At 42.3% G+C, this 20,205-nt stretch overlaps 1 protein-coding gene across 2 annotated transcripts; it reads right to left on the reverse strand.

Moving 5' to 3' along the window:
* Window positions 1-6: 6 nt before the first annotated feature.
* Window positions 7-18,586, reverse strand: LOC128889316 (protein bark beetle). Of its 2 annotated transcripts, XM_054146856.1 has the most exons (27): window positions 17,822-18,586; window positions 16,672-17,733; window positions 12,364-12,533; window positions 11,745-11,938; window positions 11,481-11,655; window positions 11,209-11,378; window positions 10,818-11,056; window positions 10,470-10,719; window positions 9,739-10,124; window positions 8,445-9,097; window positions 7,611-8,064; window positions 7,003-7,393; window positions 6,272-6,699; window positions 5,936-6,181; window positions 4,917-5,857; window positions 4,144-4,610; window positions 3,880-4,076; window positions 3,260-3,658; window positions 2,600-2,877; window positions 2,226-2,479; window positions 1,950-2,161; window positions 1,725-1,849; window positions 1,404-1,634; window positions 1,204-1,329; window positions 865-1,123; window positions 556-757; window positions 7-426 (listed from the first exon to the last, which is right to left on the reverse strand). In XM_054146856.1, the coding sequence occupies exons 2-27, from the start codon at window positions 16,981-16,983 to the stop codon at window positions 155-157; spliced, it is 8,031 nt and encodes a 2,676-aa protein (XP_054002831.1). In that variant the 5' UTR covers window positions 16,984-17,733; window positions 17,822-18,586; the 3' UTR covers window positions 7-154. The 2 variants fall into 2 exon arrangements, with proteins under 2 accessions (XP_054002831.1, XP_054002830.1); XM_054146855.1 differs by having other exon boundaries at window positions 16,672-18,586.
* Between the last annotated feature and the right edge of the window lie 1,619 nt (window positions 18,587-20,205).

A 20,205-nucleotide genomic window follows, 5' to 3' on the forward strand; every position in this document is an offset into this window, starting at 1 on the left:
AAAAAAAAAAAACAATTCTAAATATGCACTTCTTTTTGGACTACGCTTCCCTCCTTCATTGGTAGTGATAAAAATTATTCAAATAAACTCGACATTTTCTTCTATATCTTGGGACTTCTTTGGGACTTCTTCTTCTTTCGATATCATTATGGAGCTAGCTAAGATAAGGAATCCTCACCGTAATAGGTTTACGTCGATACGCAAGTTCTGTGAATCCAGAAGTAGAACCAACCGATCGCAGAGAATGCAGGGATTGTCTGATAGAGTTTCGCCTTTCCAATCTTTCGAGATTCCGTCTCTTCGACTTCGATACCCAGAGAGCAATGGCAGCTGTTAACAACGCGAGTGCTATTCCTGCTGCCCCTAACACAGCCACTGCCACAATGTCTTTTCTCCATGATAGCGGGTCGATGTTCACTCTAGGATCTACAGCGATAAATGATTTATATTGTTTTCTCTTAACATAATGGGTACGAATATTTATGGGATTGAGTCTATATTCAGGTCGGTGAAGGGTTACTTTTCTACAATAATTACAAGAATAAGGAAACGTACCAATTTCGCAAACGAAGGGGCTGCGTTGACCACAATAATCGATCTCTATCGTTTGATAAGTGAAAGTTGTGCATTGATCCACGCGATCCAACTGCTGTACCCAGGCACGATCCGAATAATCGTAACGTTCCTGTTGTTTTCGTATGAAATGCCAGAGCTCCACGTAATCACCCATGATAAATGGCATAGATGCATTTACCGACTAAAGAACGTGAAAGAAAACATCAGCAGATTAAAGTGTTACTTGTACACAAGCTTTGCAGGAGCTCCCAGTTTACATAAAAAAGGATCAGTGATTAATGGTCTCACCCTGCAGAAATCTCGAGCACTATAGAAGTCCATTGGAGCACCAATATATATGTAACACGTGTCGCCCACGAGATCCCACGCCGGTGGACACTTTCCATTCAGAACGGATGCATTGCTCATGTGAAAAGGTTGATAATCGACTTGCAGCAAATCGGGAGAATCTCCACTGTCTCTTACTCTACCTGCCACAGCTAACGTTTCGTTATATCCCCACCAATTATGTCTCGCATCCACGTGTGACTTCCACATCTCTAATTGCCTGTGAAATACGATTTATCGTGAGAATTATTCCGGTATCGTTAAAACTATAAAAGTATCAGGAAACATTTTGGTACGAACTCTGATCTGTTCGTTGTGAGCATTTCGTAATCGTTGTCTGGATTGAACAATACATTGTCGACGTATTGTTGGCCAGGGGTCCCCGCGACTATTGTACTACGTCCATTGCGGTCCACTGCATAGTTTCTGAAACGTTATTTTGCCACGTAATAAATAGACGTGTAACTGAAGAATGGACGAGCAAAACGAAGAATACGCACTTGTAGAAACCATTGTGAGACGTGGTTTGGTAGATAGGTAGACGGACCCTTTCGAATCCTGAAATTTCCAAAAGATGCGCGCCGAGATTGGCGTGCAAATAATTGAGCGTCATGTTACTGACTACTTGTTTCAGAACGATGTTGTTGTCGTAGGGAGCGTTGTTTTTCGTGAAATAGTTTCTGAATATAGTGACTTCTTGATATGGACTGCTTTGGCGGCCCTCCACGTATCTGTGAAAGAAGATGACCATTATTTCTATGTTTGTTTCAAAGCGATACAATGGAATACAATGCTCCATGACAATATTGTATTGTACTTACAATGCGGGTTTGTTATAGTTCTCTGAAAAGAGATTGTTATGGATCCACCCTTTCAAAGAAGTGGCCGAACCTCTGGAATCAGCTCGGATCGAAAGTCCACCTTGATTCTTCTGAACTAGATTGTTCTAAAATATTTCGAATAACGCAATTACAAAGATCTCAATAAATATCTCGCATCTGATTCTAAATTAGATTTTTTAAATTCTTAAATGTAAGGCCACTCACTCTGAAGTATAAAGACTGCGTATTTTGAACGTCCAGCCATAGCGCAGATTTGCAAGTCGAGAAATTACCGTAAAGCTTCTCGCAATTGTTCGTGAACTGATTACGTTCCAGGGTCATTATTGCGTTTACTTCGCCAGCACTTGCGTATTTTATCGCTCCCTCGCGGCAATTCGATATAACGGAATAAGAAACGTTGTGTTGGACGTCGCGATCTGAAGAGGAAAATCGAGACGTGAATAAACTGATCTGTCTGAATGATCCTTATGTAATACTTACTAAATCCAATGGCGGAGATTGGCAGGGTAATTACTTCTGCGATAAACCCGTGCACGTTGCTTGCACCATTAGCGAACAGTTTTATACTGAGGCTGGGGCCCTGGGTTTTGAAAAGCTTCTTCTCGTCGGGACTATCAGCTTCCAGGTGGCCTATACTCTTGGCAGTGACGTTGTAAATATCTCCATCGTATAAAGTAATACTGTCGACGCGACCAAGCTTTCCAGTAGAGTTGAAAAGATTGAACTGTAGGAGCCTGGAATATGTCGAAGTCATCTTAACTTTTTGTTGAACGTACTTTTGATGTTTACGTATTCATAAGTTCATTCGGAATCGTATTGGATAGATTCTTTCTTCGTTTTTAGACAGTACAAACCTAAATCCAAAGGGTTTGGCCCTGTAGGCGCTGCGAAAGATTTTAACGCAGCTTACAGGGTGATTGTCATACTTGTAGTACACGATCACTCGTTCCTCGAGCGTGATCTCTTTAGTGGTATCACATATATCGATCATACTGAACAGATGATAAGGGATACTGAGGTCTTTAATTGGTGTGAATGAACTTTCTTCAGCTTCGCGTCCTTCGCCCGTTATCGAGAGTATGTTGATACCGTTTCCAAGCACGTTATCGACGGTGTTGAATAGTAATTCAACCTGTCGAATTAATGAGCTAGTTAGTAAAGAAGATGTACAGTCTCCAATAGTTCCCCCAAAAAATAAAATTTAAATTCAAATGAAATTTAACCCTTTGCACTCGAGAGATTCTCAGTCACCATTAGGTTTCACGCAGCAAATATACGATACCTAAAGTTTCTTTAGGTTTGATTTTTTTGGAGTTCGAAGTGTCAATAAAATGATTGTCGGCGAGGTAAAGGTGACCTTATTCTCAAATCTAGATAGCTTAGAATTCATGGCAATAGAATGCTAAGAAACATATCTCGAGTTGCTGGTAGATACCAGAAAAAAAAGCCTCGAGTGCAAAGGGTTAAATTTTCATTTTTTAGTCTCTGACCTTTTCTGCTTGCCTGATACTAACCGTGTGAGTAGGTGATATCACATTGATACCGTGATAGGCGCTGCGAATTATGTTCACCTGCGTTATCGCCGGTGATTTCATAATTGTCTGCAGAGCAGCTGACTTCTCGAAATGTAGAATTCCAGCACCAGTTATGTTGATATGTCTCAAAACTGATTCGACTCGTCTCACTGTCTCGTGAGTAACCACGTCGTGGATGCGATGCTCGTATAAATGATGTTCGAACTCGCCATTGGCGATGCGTATGCCACCCCAGTAATCATGCGCATCGTCCAGATTCCGTTTTCCACAACTGATGAAGACAAATTGGCTGTCCCATGGACATTCGTGTCGGTGACCGTATAGTTGACCGTTTAATCGAATCTGGCAGTCTTCTAATTTCTCTTCTCTCCCAGTGCACTGAAATATATTATTGTATGATTCTATGCTACGTTACTTTGTGAAGATTAGAGTGCTGCTTACAGAATAGTAGAGTAACAAGAAATAAGGATTCAGCAATACACAATACAAGAAACAAGAATACAACAATATAGCTTTCTCCTACACTCTATGAGAAATCATTTTTGGTTCAACGCATCGAGTCTTCACTAGCAACCCCAATTCTTTCTAACTTGTAATACCTGTAATGGTTCAGGCCAAGACCAAACTCGTATCAGAGAACCAGGATGCAATTCGTATCTACGATCGTACGATACGAAGACGTTGAGCGTGTCGTGGCCCAATTGACGACAGGCCACTTGAGCATTCCTCTCAGTAAATCTGGTATCGCAGAGGGGTATCCATTGTAAGGTTGTTTTATTGAAGAATTCCAGGAAACCTGTAACGACACAGGGATGTGAATACTGTGTAAATGTGCATGCATATATGAGATTAAAGTAGTCTACCTTCATTGTGCAAGGAAGAACACCGTCCATCCTTGCAAAGACGAATCGTTTCCTCCGACATTGAGACAACATTTCCAGAGTTTCTAGTAGGTTTGACGATGACTGATTCGTTTATATCGCTACGTTCCATTGGCTTCATTATAATCTCATGACCAGGTGCACCCACGGCTTTCAACGTACCAAGAACAAGGATACCGACGTTGGGAGCAAACTCCATGACAACGTCTGGATAAATATGCAACGTGGACTCTGGCATCACGGTGATATCCGATCGTACCACGTAGGGTTTATCCCTGGCGTGTATAGATAAATTCTCCACGATACGTCCGCCCAAGTTGTCCAAGTCTACTTCTCTTACGATCTGCCAAGACGCGGAAACAGATGAATCGAGGGCGTCGTTTGTCAAGAAAGGTCGATAACGAGCCACTGCGTGGTCGTTCCAGTCGTCGAAGTCGAAGATCCTTCGTCTGAAAGAAGATGGGGATGTAAACCAAACTGGAAGGTGCATATTTCTCTCGATATCGTATGGATACGAGTGGAAATTCGATGAAGTATTAGAGGAGAGTTATTCAATTAGAGGAGCTGAGATTATTTAAAGAAATCATGAATGAGGTCCATGCTCTACCACGATGCATTTTACATCATTCTTAAACCTGACATTAAGCATTCACCTCTGAAGAACCAAAGTTCTGGCTCATCCAAATTTGATCAAATGTCTTTCCCCCAAATTAGAAGCAACAATTTTGAAAAATGTTGAAGAAATCAACACTCACCTTATCTCAATGTCCTCAGGGGTTCCCCACCAGTTCTCAGTCACGTCAACCTCATTATTGATCTTTGCAGTCCTTATACCAGCCAGCAGCTCATAGTCCAAAGAATTATCACCAAATAAATTTCTATTTATCCGCACTTTTTGGATGCCATGGAAGCCCACCACGTAACTCGGACTATCATCCGTGCGACGTGGACCCATGCCAGCTAGATCGTAGCTATTCCGTTTGATCTCGTTATTGAAGAAACGAGCATCGACGTCTCCTAAAATCTCCGACTGGCTGTCTGCCTTGAACTCTACCATGTAGACACCAGTGTTGCTCGAAATGCGATTATTGTCGATTCGCATTTTCTTTTCCATTCCGCGGACAGATATCAAACCAGTCTTACATCTGTTCCCTTCGAATCGATTGTGAGAAACGTTTAGGGTAGCGTAATGGCCGTCTACTATGAAACCAAATAGCTCGTTGTTACGCCAAGTGTTGTTACCAAAGTACAAGGTGTGCGTGAAATTCTCGTTGTACTGCCAGACCTCTGGCAACGCCACTTCGAAACCACCTCTTCGATTCCTTTCTACGGTGCTGTCTTGCATAATCCAGTGAAAGAGATTATTTGAGTGCCTAGCATCGCGACTGAACTGGTATATCCCATTCCCATTGTCCGTGATCAGGCTGTCGTTGATGTGAATGGCGATTTCGGATAGGTTCGTCTGAAAAATATTCCAATGGGGCGAGTGCACGTAAATCGCTTCTTCCTGATTGTGGGACACCTCGCAGGTGATCAGTTGTATGGTCTCGTTTGCTTTTCGCAGAAAATGGTCACCTATCTCGTCCAAGTATCTGTTGTAAAAGGATGCTAGTATACCCCTTCTATTGTTCTTGATCTTGGACTTTGTGACTAGCAAGGTTGGAATCGGTCCTCTTACAATCTTGTTTCGTACATCCTGGAAATGTAGTTTAGAAGTGAAATCGAGTTGACTGACTGATACAAGTGTTTTATCCTTTCTCGTTTCCATACACACCTGTATGGGGGCTCGTAGAGCTGTAATAACCATAACAGCGCCACCAAGAGCCTTCACGCCACTGTCGTACTCCAGGATCACAGCAAATGAGCTGGATGTCACAGGAAAGACGGCCAAATCGCGTTTCACGTGCCAAACATCTCGATTAGGATCACCGTACTGCGAGTCGTACACGATGATCTGCTCCGTGCTGCGATTCTCGATGGGATTCAGAAGCTGAATACCGATCACGTATCCTGGTCTGCACTGTGGAATTGATCAAATTCGGTTGATTACTCATTTATTTTCATAAACAGTAACTGCTTCGTATCAATAACAATTCTTGTACGCGCTTACTAAGATGTTGAGGCGTTGATGGATTGACTCGCCGTTGACTTTGGCCGTTGTTATATACTTAGTTTCCCCGTCGGAAAGTTCAATTTCCGTTGTGTAGGTGGGTATGACTATCGGATCGTAGGAAGATTCGATCGCGTCTGGTACACGTTGAAACCAGCCCGCGAATTCTCTTTGCTGGACTGCGGATAAAGTAGGGTTGTGTCTAATCCCAGCAACCTTGTTATACTCGATTCTAGAATTAATGATTTGCATCCCCAACTGCTTGAAACTGATACCGCTGCCGCCGTTCTGGGAGAAGTCGCTGTTTCTGACGGTGTTCACTGCGTCAGCAGAATATATATCCGAGTAGAGTACTCCTAAACCATCTTGAAGATTGTCGATGACTCGAACACTGTCCAGGGAGTGTCGTGCGAAATCGATTTGCAAGGCTGGAAATATTTGAAATATGTTTTTCATGGTGCTTTTTGCGAGTACACAGCGCGAGGCATTTAAGGATTTTTGGCTCTCACTAAAAGGGACTGATAAGAAATTAAACCTAAAGAATCATTAGGTATTGTAGATTTGCTGCGTGAAAGCTAATGGTGACTGAGAGTCACCTCTCGAGTGCAAAGGGTTAAATTTCATCAAAATCAACGTGCAACAGTTAACTGATGTTCCTTGTGAGTTATTCGAGTGGTCTCCCTTAAATGCATCGACCTACCTACACGTGTTAACCGTTTCATCTGAAATACCTGGCTTGAACGAATTCGTGGCATAATCGAGCAACCCTGCTTTTTCGATAGTGACGAACTGGAGGTCGCTCCTCTGAGCCAATGGCCCCAATCGAAGGCCCGCCCAAGCGGCCTCCGAACACCTGACACCCACATCGTTCTCGTGAGTACAAGAATTCTCGAAGCTCTGTTCCGTCTCTGCTCGACACTTCGATATGTCGTTGTCATCCTCGGTGCATCTGACATTGCTCAGGACGATGTCCTCGTTGATACCCGCGTTTGGAATCTGAGAGCGTTCCATGAGCCAATTGTCAGGGTCCAGGGTCAGGCCTAATTGGTGACACACTAGAGCTGCGTCGCGGATTGTCCAGCCATAATTACAAACTGTTCCCCATTTTTCACCTACTTTTACCTGTTGATTACAGTAAGAGTAGTAGTGTTGTACTTGTACGTAATGTGATACTGGAGCTAGAGACTACTAGGCTCAGCTACTAAGGGCTAGAGTTTACTAAGCTCAACTATAAGTGGCTAAATAATACTAGACTCTACTACAAGTTCGTATATCGGAAACTAAGCATACTTGTATTCTTATAAACGAGGTCCTACCGCACTTTATCTTCAGTTAGTACCTGTAATCTTCCCTCGAGATTGGTCTTTCCCCCAAGAAGCCTCACAGGCGACTCCATTTCGTTAATTTGACCAAGTCCTTCATCCGTCAGGGTTTCGTTGTCAGTATCCATGACAATTTCCTCCTTCAAGGTGAACAAAATATCGCTAGGTCGTTTGCCACGAGCATCGAGCCTGCCAGCGACCATCATCCCCACAGCCAGGGGGAAACGTAACGTAACACCAGGGTGTAGAATTAATTTACCACTCGGTCGTACGTTGATATCGCGCTCGACGATATACTCTCCAGCTTTGAGTGACTCCAGACCATCGACTTCGCCACCTACTAAATTTGTACCGGGTGTAACGAATTGCGGCACGAACGTTGGATTCGAAATGATCGTGGTGGCCCCTGGATTGCTGTTGTGCAGCAAATACGGGAGGTACTCGATTTTAGCCAGGTTGTACCTGTCCTTTCTGAAACGTAACAACTTGTCAGCTATTCGTTCCGGTTCGTATTAACGCTTCATCTACCGGCCTATTTAGAAATAGTCTGCAATGCAGACAAATTTTGTCTACATTAGCATATAGTAATCTAGACTGACATCAATTCCTGCGTAATGTTACTAGGTACACCCAAAGCCAAGTCTGTTACAAAAATTTGAACATTGTAAGTAGACAGTCAACAACACAACAAATACCAGAAGGTAGACACTGGAATTAAAAAGCTTCTAAATAGGATCTCGGTAAATAAAGTGTTAAAATAAAATGTCTTGGCGCATAGATTAATCCAAGCATTTTAAATACTTGGATCCACTTTCGCGCCAAGAATATGGAACCATCGATAAGTGGCACACCTGTGAAACAGTCGTTCAAATATTTTGTTCTCCTCTGGGAATCCAAGCCAATTATAAGTGCAGTTAATAATTTTGCTCTGATCTTCCAAGTGAGACCCAATCTCGTACGATGACTCGGGATTGTTCAGAATATTGCGAAAAACCACCACGTTGCTCGAGGAAACGACGACGACCGCTGCCACTCTGGAACGCGGTATCAATCTCGATCTCATCGTGTTCCCATCGTCGAACAACTCGCGAACGCGATTGTCTCGCAGGAAGTTTCTCGTGAACAATAACTTCTGCGCGTCGCTGTACGGCGAGAGCCCGATACTGACTACAAAGACACCGCGATTTCCGTAGAACTCGTTGTGCCGAACAATGATATCCACGGGAAGAATGTTGAACTCCTCGTAGAGAGGATTTTTTATCAATATACAGCCACTGGACTGTTCTCTGAAATTATTGTACTCGATAACCGCCTCCATGTTGAGCGCAGGGCTCAGCTTGATCCCGAATTTAGCGTTCTGGACGAAGGAATTGTGACCAATTTGGAGCCTCAACAACCCTTCATTCTGCCTCCAACTGGACTCCACTTGTAACGCTGTCTCGGCGCTGCTATTGAACCAATTACCCGTCACGTTCACGTAGGAATTGCCGGTTGCGTTGCCAACCTGCAGTCAATGTAAATCGTTAGGGGAACGTTGCACGCTGATCAAAATATACCGATCAAACAATTAGAGGATTAAAGTGAAGTGATGGTTACTTAAGCACTGAAACCTTTAATTTCGAGGTTGATGACATTGCTTATAATTGATCGTCTTCAGAGAAAGGGACTAATTTTAAATGTAGCGACGGTCATTGATGACCACGTGAATCTTTCTATAGTCTTTTGCTCAGGAGCTGGCGAGGACAGAGATAAACTGAGGCAGCAATAGTAACCATTGGCGTGGATATATGTAAGAAAAATTAAAGAGTTCGAGACGGATAAGATACACTTTGCTTTTAATATGATTGCTCGAAAGAAAGGGGGACTCTGAGAGACAAAGGTGGCCCGAACGGCGTAATCCCCTTGTCTCTCTCCCCCAATGATGGGCAAAACCCTAGGTTTCGAATAAATCTGATATGTTTGTCTCGTTTCCTCTTTTGAACATTTTCCAGAGAAAGAAACGTGACAAACACATCGGCAAACTTTACGAACCCTAGAGTTTTACTTTTACTTTTAGAGTTCGCAGGTACCTCGCCAACTTCCGAGCGAAAGCCTGTACTTTCTTTGTGAGGTGATGTAATCATTGACAATCTTCTCGATACTCACAAGAACACCAACATCCTTGTTTCTGAAAATTTGCGAATACTCGACCACGGTGGCCTGATTGAAGTACACGTATTCGGTGGACGCGCTGTCGTTCAACCACACCGCGAATCCGTACCCCTGATTAGAGGAAATGCTCGTTCGGGACACGTTACGGTTTCCTCCTGTGTGGGTGATATTAACTCCGTCTCCCGTGTTGAAAGATATACGGCTGCCCGTGATATTTACATCCGCGGCGCCGCCCAACACGTGCACGCCAGCCACGTGCTTGTTGCTGGACACAGAAGTCTCCTGAATGTGCAGGGCCGATCGCAGTTTCTCCACCGCGATTCCTCTCCCGTTATTGCCAGCTATTGTGCTACCGGTCACGTTGAGATCGTAGGTTTTCTCTGAAAGGCAACAATGTGTGTGTTTAACAATTTACTCACTGGTAGCGATGGGCCATACAATTAAATTCAATAGTATTTTTCATGTTGACAATGTTAGTTCTATTCGATCTTTATTTTATATCTATTAGAATCGTTTCTTCGATTAATATTTACATATTATTTCATACAATGATTGGAGTATTAAATATTTAGCGGTATCAAATGTTATCTCAATAATAGATAACAAAGTTATCTTAGCAAAAGGCCTATTAATAGAGTCGATAAAGTGTTGAGAAACGTTTAGAGAAATGTTTCTCTTTCATATGTAAGAAAATATGTACACCATCCATTTTCTCGGAGACTTACTGTAGCCCGAAGTCAATCGCACGAAAACGATAGTGTTGGTGCGCGGTTCAGCGATGAATTTCACGAACAAATTCTGTCGAGTCGTCGTCACGCTTTGGGGCAACGCTCCATTTTTTATTTTCACTTTGGCTAATAACTTCTCCCCAACGCTCATACCGTCGTATACTTCTATCGTGGCACTGTTGTTTCTGTCTGTCTTCATTTGTAGAAAGTGTATCGTCAATACGTGTCCAGATCTCGTGAATATGTGCTGAAACGTGTACATTTATTACAATCGTACTTATAATCCAATGCAGCAGCATTTACCAAAACGTGGGAGGTTTTAAATTTAATTTTAACAGTGTTTACTTGTGGACAGCGCTTCGTGTTGGGCGCGTATTTGCTCTGCTCCATGGATATGATAAGGGGGAATATTTGACTAGCAGTCGTTGGAAATGTGCATAAATCGAAGACCTCTGTTCTATCTAATTTGTCGTCTGGTCGTTCGTCGAAGTGAACGTACTTTATCCCATCGGCTCCGTTATCCAATATAGAACAGTCGTTAACGTGTGCCATTCCTGACGAGCTGTTCACATAAATCCCGTACCCTGCAAATGAATAATTGTATAACTTGTACTGTCTACGAAGAACTCAGAGTTTGTGCCATAATTATAACAGTGACTGAGGTAGCAGGGCAAAGTTCAGGAAAAATAAAAGAATCAAGGAAAAAGATTCTATAGAATATTCCTATCAAAGTTACCTCTGTTGTTTTGGATGGTACAATTGTTTATTATGACAGGAGCGTTGGGTACGGTCACAATAATCCCTGTGGAGGCAGCATGGAGAACCGAAATCGATTCCATTTGCGGTGGAACGCCTTCCACGTCGATAGCAGCCGTAACGTTATACTCTCTGCCTGTTCCTGCGTGTCTATTAGGGAGAGACAATATTACTAAAAGCTGTCCACCGATCCCAGTTACTGAAACTAGAGTAAGACTAGACTAAAGTTGAATATTCGATAGATATGCTTACTCTATTACTACGTTTCGTAGTATCGACTTCGACTTTCGTATATAAATAGTATTTTCTTGGATCAGTGGTCGATCGTACAGAGCATCCTCGAAGCGAATTCCTCTCCAATGTTTAATGGCCTTCGTTGCCCCGTCGTGGCGAGGTAAACAGGCGATACCGAGATCAGGATGATAGTCTAAAATCGTGGGAGTAAAAATTAACTTCCCATTAAAAATAGTTTTCGATAGCATTCACTCGTTCGAAATTAATAAAGAAAAAAGTTACCGCAAACGCCACCTCCGAGTTGTCTATCCGACCACCTCTCGCAGTTGGTCAAAGAGGACTCGGTGCCTCTACATCCTGGTTGCTCGTATAATAATCGTGGTTTCGCGGGCCATTGTCTGTCTATCCACGACGACCATCGTCCGCCTTGGAAACCAAGCTGTCTGCATGCTGTCTCTAAATCGGCTCGTGTCCAGCTGTGCACAATGTTAATGAATTAGAAGAGTTAAGCTTGCAGTCGTTAGCCTCTCGAGGCATTGGAGTAATGTAATATGCTTAATAGTTTAATACTAAGTAGCCAGAGTAAGTGTTTTCAGACGTCTTTAGACCAGGGCTAGATCAACCTGAATCATTACGAGTGAAAGATCTAAGTTTCTGTAGTTTTGCTTAATTATATCGAAATCGTTTTAGAAATTGACAAGTACTAACAAAACAATAACATTATAACATTACACATGCACGACATTGGTCGAATGTAAATTCCACTCTTCATCTCGTGCAATTTAATTAATTCAAAAGTATCGATCGTAAAGTGCAGCCTCTAACTCTATGGTTATCAATCTCTTTCGATCCCGAATCACTATAAATTTTCCACGCGCCGAGGGAAGAAGTAAATACCTACTTTCGTGAGTTGGTGCAAACGGCACGCCACTCGTTTCGATGGAATAGTTCTAATCGACCTTCGAACGGCGTTGGTCCATCGACCAGTCGTATGGAAAGTGGCGATTCAATAGGGTGGACTTGATTGTTGGCTTCTGATGCTGTTAATAGGATTGGCGCGTGTGATTCCCCCTGCGAACAGAAATCGTTCGTAGTAATTGGAGTAACCTGTAGGTCTTCCAAACGATTTATCAGATACTTGATATTCGGTACTCGGTTCTTGGTGTTCGGTATATAACACTCAACAATTGGTATTCAATCATTATAGATTCGCCATTCAACACTTGGTATTCGGTATTTAGTACTTAATATTTGGCAATCGTTGCTTTTAATTCATGGTATTCAATCATTCCACATTCAACTACTCAACAATTGGCACTCAATCATTATTGATTCGCCACTCAACACTTGCTATTCGGTATTTAGTATTTAATATTTGGCGATCGTCTGTTCATGTAAGGGTATTTGTAACTCGATATTCAGTACTCGGTAATATACCGAACAATCAGCATTTTGAATTCAGTGTTTGATACTTAAAACTGGCTGTTCATAATTTTGCGAAAAAATAATAATTTAACAATAAAAAATGGGTTCACAGTATAGCCGAGTTAGAGTACTCAGGTACTAAATATTAAAATACCAAGGCTCGAATACTAGCTTCGAAAATTTAGGTGGCGTTGATCGACCATAACCGATCGTAAGACGGCTGATACGATGATCCTAATTCGTGTAAGGGTAGAAGGTGGAGGAAGGTCTCGTCTCGTCTCGAGCGTAAGAGGATTAGCGAGGTCGAAGGTTAACAGTTCAGGCCAAGAACCGCCGTTTGATCCGTGACCTGAAACACACCGCGTGGCGGAGGCGGTGAGCATGGAAGCTGATTCACTCGTTCGTGCTTTTTACACTGTGCACGCTCTTCGCATCCCGTTCTTAATCAAGCTATTAGTTGCCTCCTTGCAGGGGCTTTCGTTGGCTCTGCTCCCGCGGAAACGCACCGATTAGAAATTCTCCGTTTAAGTAGATTACTTCCAGCAGTTTTCCTTTAACCTCGCCAACAAAGAGAGTCTACGACCTCTGCGAACGTTTTTTGAACGGGACTCGCACACAAATCGGAGGGGAATAACGAGCGCAAAGAGTGTGGAGGACATTAAACCATAAATATAGTCTTTTGTATCATGGTTGTAGTTCTACACAGAATTATTCTATTCTGGGAGCAATTGCAATAGTGATGCAATAATTATAGTAACTCCAGAAACTGATGTTTCACCTAGGATTATATTGTTTTACAGCATAGGAGTAATTACAATCACGGTATAAAAACGATACTGACTCCAGAAATTGAAATTTCAGCAAGAAATATATTCTTTGATAGCATACGAGATATTATAATAAATTTCATTTTCGAAATAGTATCATTGCAACATAGTGCATACCATAAGCTATCGGAATAATATTATGTTTTTGTCGCCCTCAGGGGCTGTAGTTATGTTTTAATGTAACTACAGTACGGGTTCAGCAATCCCGAGGTACCCGAGCTATAGAGGAGCCAGTTGGTCCATACTATTATTACCGTACCGAGTATTAGAATTCTTATTAGAATCCCCAGAAAATTATACAGAGAGGTATCTAAGCAAATGCAAAGGCAAAATAATATAAAAGCAATAATCTAACGAATCTAAAGAACCACCAAATGTAAAACTGGTACATTACAGTCAAGTTATACGTTAATTTTGCATCCTTATAAACAAACCTCCTTCACTCGCGAACTTTTTTTTTTTCATATTGAGGGTAATAAGTACAAGTAATCTAAAATGTCCCGTGGTTGCAATTAGCCTACCTTACCCTACAAAACCATAGAAAACGGTAGTTGTACCCTGAGCCGAAGCATGCGTTAGTGGCAAAGTATCGAGGTATTAATAACACCCATTCTGTGCATCAGCGCGTGTACGTATACATAATGCCAGGCGTACAATCGTACGCTGTGTGCTACGTGATGCGAATAAAGTAACAATCAGCTCAGCTTGCGTGTTTCTGGAATTTCCGGTCATTCAATGTTCTTTACAGACGCAGCGTCCGAATCCCTTTGTATACCTGCCTTTACGGTCATCGTTTAACGTTTTTTCCCTTCCCGTTGAACTTTCTTTTTTCACGAAGCAGGAAAAACAAGCGCAGCTTTGAGCTGCAGGTCTCGAACTCCTCGAAGGCTATTATAATAGTCAAGTTCATCAACAGTAATATTACTCCAATATTGTTCGAATAAATATTCAGTCCCAGAAATATTCATACCTTCTATGTCTTTCAAAAAGATTTATCTAAATAAGATAATAGTCTCGTAGTTCTCAATTAAATTTTCCATTAAAAATGCATACAAGCTTAAAAGTATGTACATATTTATAATAAAGTATTTACTTGGAAACATCAGACCTTACTACTTAATTTAGACAAATTTCTTTAGTAGACATAGGAGGTGTGCAAATACTTTTAGAACTGACTGTATACTTAATTTGATATTTATAGTATATTATTTATATTGAAATCAGCATTTAACAAATAATTGAATCGGTGAAGCGTTCGAGTATTCGAGTGTAAAATGTCGAAGAAACATCTCGGTTCTGGTTGCGAGTTTACGGGCGGTGTTACTCACCGTGAATTTACTTTCAATCGCGGTTCGGGGAACAGACAACGGTACACGTTAATTGTTCGCAGTTACTTGTAAATATGCGATGCGTTTTTCCTACTGGACGCTGAACCCCGTGTTCTTTCTTACAAAACCCGTGGAGGGTTTTGAACGCAACGCTAAGTAGCGCGTAACGAGAGACGAAACGAGCCGAGGGTATTCGAGAGCGCCACGCTGATTACGATTGTAACCGGAAAGACAATTTAAAAGGCAATATAATGTTACCGCGAGAACGCATTCTGCGCGGATGATATTTCGCGTGCCGGGACAATGCACTTCGTAGAAAGCGAGAATCGGTCGTGCGAAGTCGTACTCGCGCGAAAACCGAATTCTAGTGTCTATGGATCGTGCCAGACAAGCTAATAGAATAATACGAAACATAGATTCGTGTAGATGAAAAAGTTAAAGCGTTAATACAAGCATACAAAAGCCCTCGTCTGCAATACTACGCTGATTCTTTGAATGCAAAAACCATGTCAATGTCGTCGTCATTGTTGAATCATCTCTTGCTTAAAAAAATACGCTATGCTTGGAAAGGGAATTGAAGTCCGACTGTGCGATAGATGGTTTATAATTTCGCTGCAAGTGATAGGTAAACTCGTTCTAAAAATAAACGAAATGAACAGTGATGAGTCAAACAGATACAAGGAGATACGTGTATACAATATAATTATGGGGAGAAGCCTATCTAGGACGATCTAAAAGAGGTGAATATTTCTGAATTTTTTGTGGACAACATTTTTATACATCTCATTACTTTATACTTTATATTATCCAGATTAGTGTCTCCATATCCCGGAAATTTCAATGCACCAGAAACACGTATTATACATATATTTTATCGCTTATCAGTGCCATGGTGATATCGATTCCCAGAGACGATACGTTCAACAAGTCTCGATACCTACGCGCTAATATTGTGTATTCTCGCAGAAAGTCATCGCGCAGTACCGTATCAATTAGGTGAATAGACTCCCGTTATAAGAAGAGAAGAAAAACGGTTTCGAGCGTATTCTGGCGAAATTTCGTTGGAAGCAATCGTAAAATTTTCTGGGAACGTAAATTATTACCGCCAACCGTTTCCACTCGCTACTGGTATGTCCGTAGTAACACGTGCACAGTCATACGGCTAGATGACTCATGTTCATTCAACGTTGGCATACACTCACGTAAACACTCGTGGATGGGTAATCCTAATTAACACACACGCGCGTACGTCCAGAAATATGCAGGCGAAATCTGTATCGGTATTGTGCACGCTAGACTTATCGTGTCGCTGTTTCTGTAATTTATTATTGTTTAATATTACTCAATCTTTACTTTTTCGAGTTACGCGTTTCTCATTCCATTACTAATTAGGCCGATCGCACACGGGCGCAACCGATTTGAAATTAGTGTTGCAAATCGTTTGCGCTCGTTGTTTCACCTAGATCCGCAGTCGCATGCAACTAGTTTCAGAGTGGTTTAAAACTGATCAGTTGCGCCCGTGTGCGATCGACCTTACAATTAGTGTTACAAATCTACATGACACCGAAGTTACAGTCTGAAAGAGTACGCTTAATAAAGATCGGTGACAAGCTATATTTAAGTACTTACATTCGCGGTTATGATCCCGCGAACGGTGATACCGATCATAGGACCAAACCGGATCTCCACCCCTGGTTCTATCACCAGTTCGCAGTCACGGTCCACGAAGAGATCCTCTCGCAATAGATAAGGACTCTTCGATCTCTCCAACAACCGTTGTCCCCTGAGGATGTGACCGCCAGGCAACTCCGTGGGCCCTCCATTGTTGCTCGCGTTAACGAAGGTCGGCTCCGTGTAATAAATGGACGACTGGTCGAACCCTTCGTTCGATTGTCCACGGGCAACCGTCAGAACAGCCACGAGCAGACACGCAACACGCATTTTGTCGCGTGCACAACGAGAAAACCGTCGAAACTCTCAATACGACTGACAACGAGAGAACGGATCGCTTTGAAACGGAATCCCGTGCGAATTATTCATCACTGATCGTCGAACGTAAAATACTCTGCGCCTTGGATTTGGTTTCTGGTTCCTCGGTGGGGTAGCACACTCGAATGACACTTGTTGCAACATTTAGATAGATCAGCATACACCGGTTATTACGACGATAACGATATTTGTTCACTGATAAAACGTACACATCGAGGAACGATTTCCAGTCCACAGGTTGATACGCGAGACCACGATCATCGGTCCCATTTTACCAATCTCTTCCCTTTATCGCGATAACCGCGATGCGTCACGCGATGATTCGATCAGTTCCTCGTGTACGTCTAATTGTAATCTATACTTTCACTGAACGTATCGTTACGTCGTTGATGCGTTAACTATCTAGGTGCACACGTACGTGCACATACCTACGTTCTCTTGGAACGTGAGTTCTTGGTCGCTGTAGCAGTCGGCGTTGTTGATCGTTAAAATCGCCCACGTTCGAATATTTTTTAATCGATCAAGGATCCTCGGTCACAGAGATGAGCAATATTTTTATCTAGACGAACAACTTGTCCGTTGATGAATTAGAAACTGTTGCACTCGAGGATGAAACAGTAGACAAATCTTTGTTGTTTGTAGATTATGTAATCTTTATTTACCTCTGTGGTTAATTTCTCCAATCAGTCGCAAGAGCGATCACTGAAACGAGTAACTCAGCGGTGAACGGTTTGAAGTAAAATTAGGATTTTAATAGTAGAATGAAAATTACTTGACGCAAGTAATGCACCTGTTCGATTGAATCAACATCGATAATAGATCGCTACACGTTCCATTATGGGTTACACCGATCAAATTTTACCCATCACCGTTCTAAGCGCTTCATCCAAATATCCAACGATCCATGTAACTCAGGAACGGATTTACCATTTACCGCGACGACACTGGAACCACTCCAACGCGAAGGTGTACTGTATTTTAAATTCGAGCGTTAACCTTTCCTCACAGCGTACTCTTTCACGCGCGAGAGATCGCAGCTCGACTGTTGCGACTCGTCTGCGCTGCTGCCGTTACTCTCCCGTCACGGATCCCTCCGCTTGAAAGCCCTCCGATCGAAAAGACGCCGATCATTTTCGACAGCCACTAGCCAAGTCCACTCCAAAAAGAAATCTGTATAGTTGATTCGCCAAGATTCACTGAATCGCGACTCGTACGCATTCGCGAGTTTCTCGAACAGTCCAACGGGGATTGGAACGGTCGCGTTTGATGGCGAGAAGCGCATCGGCCGTGGACGATAACCGATGATCGCAAGCGATCTATAGGGTATCCGTAACGCACAAAACAAACCGTAGATCGCAGGATGTGGCTTCGTCGTGGCGCGATGGCCACCTGGCGTCACGTTGGGCGCGGTTTATACTGGTTCCACTCGTACTCCTGTCGTCTTTTCCCTGGACGCGCCTTGCCTTGCGTCGTGCAGGCCACTACTGTAGCTACTATAGACTCTATAGTATGGCGCACTAGTATTGCTACCACCACCTACTAACGCTGAAAGGTAAAGCACGTCACGTGACGCTCCGTGGTACGCCATACGTCACGCAGGTTGTGAAACAGGTGAGTCCCTCCTGGGAAACCTGTCTTCGTCGTTGACGCTCCAATCGAGTTTTCGGGTGGTTTTCGGCCACCGGTGGCGGTCCTGTCGTGTCAATTTTAACTCTGAATATTTAGAACACGATGACAATTACGTCTGTAGGGTTCGCTGAGAAAACCATAGGGGAACAGCTAGTATTAGGTGGAGAAATTAATTCTGTCCCATTCTAAGATTAACTTACCATTTATTTACACGTTCTAAGAGAGCAGTTATAGTTGTGACACGAAATTTCAACGCAATCCTTAAAACAATTTATTACTATATTGATACTTCAGGAAAATGTTGTAACACATTGAAAGAAGTGGTTCGGGAGGTGATTTGAAATAACTTTTTCCTTTGCGAAAATGTTGTCCGAGGCTTCGTTGAGGAGATATTAAACGGAAAACACTGACCAATCAGAACGCGCGGATACCGTTGGAACGGCCGCGGTAGCGAAGGCTATGTGCTAAGCGGCCGCGTCCAATGTCCTTCGATGGACGTCGAGTCGCTTGTTCGCGTACAAGCGCGGCGTCTATATTAATCTTTTCCAAAGTAGAGGGCGCGATCTTTACAGCAAGGCGAAGGCCGGGGAGGGGGGGGGGGTTACAATCCAAGAAATCTGTAATATTTGTATCATTTTATTACGATTGTAGTTTTAGATTTCACCTATGATAATATCATCTCGATTATGTACAATACAGATACGATAGGCCTAACATTTTGTGAAAGCTCAGACAAGGTATCACTTGATTCCATTAAAAGGGGAGCTTTATCGTTTAGGTGTCACATCCAACATTATCGACTCAGAACAGAACACGATGATACTGGCGTTATCGGTAGTGAGAATTGCAACTAACATTTAGATCGAAAACGTTTGTAAAATTAATTTAAACGTTTCCAAAGTTAACGATTCTAAAATTAAGATTACCATTGGTTAATTTTCCTAATAAATCGCATGATACATGCATGTTTAATTGTCATGGTAACGTCTAATGGTAACAAGTCAGAATGATATCCCTGTTTTTTTTTTCTATAAACTCAGTTTCTACCTGAGACCCCTCGAGCACATGTATCAATAATATTATTCGAGATACGATAATACAACGAGGTTTAACCTTTCCTTTAGAAATACAAATTTTATCGAGAAATTAGTTCCCTTCCCTACCCTCTTCCCTACCGCCGTCTATTTCGCCGCCTAATGGCTAAGAGCGAAGGATCGTCATTCGTTCCGTGGAAGTTGACGCGATAAGATCTATGCGGAAGTTTCGCGATATAACCAGGTATGTACTATTTATCTGTTCACATATAACCATTATTACTCTCGTTTTCTCTCTATCGTTTCGCGCTTTTTCTCTGTTCTCCATTTGATGTCGATTGTGCCTCTGTGAATTAAATTACAATATTTCATAATATATTTGAAGTTCGACTACTGCTCAATTGCAATACGAGCATATTTACTGTAACGCATTTACTTTAAATTTGTGTTTTATTTTTGTTACAATGTTCAGTTGAAATTTGAGTGCAAGAAAACATTCTATCGGCGCGCG

Source organism: Hylaeus anthracinus, unplaced genomic scaffold (assembly GCF_026225885.1).
Source record: "Hylaeus anthracinus isolate JK02 unplaced genomic scaffold, UHH_iyHylAnth1.0_haploid 11997, whole genome shotgun sequence".
Classification (NCBI taxonomy): domain Eukaryota; kingdom Metazoa; phylum Arthropoda; class Insecta; order Hymenoptera; family Colletidae; genus Hylaeus; species Hylaeus anthracinus.

Excerpts from the sequence above, each read along its gene's own strand:
- LOC128889316 (XM_054146856.1), bottom strand. The coding sequence starts at position 16,983 with ATGCGTGTTGCGTGTCTGCTCGTGGCTGTTCTGACGGTTGCCCGTGGA. Across the intron at positions 11,939-12,363 it reads GTTTGCACCAACTCACGAAA|CTGGACACGAGCCGATTTAG; the intron begins GTAGGTATTTAC and ends CATTGTGCACAG. Across the intron at positions 1,635-1,724 it reads AACTATAACAAACCCGCATT|ATACGTGGAGGGCCGCCAAA; the intron begins GTAAGTACAATA and ends CTTCTTTCACAG.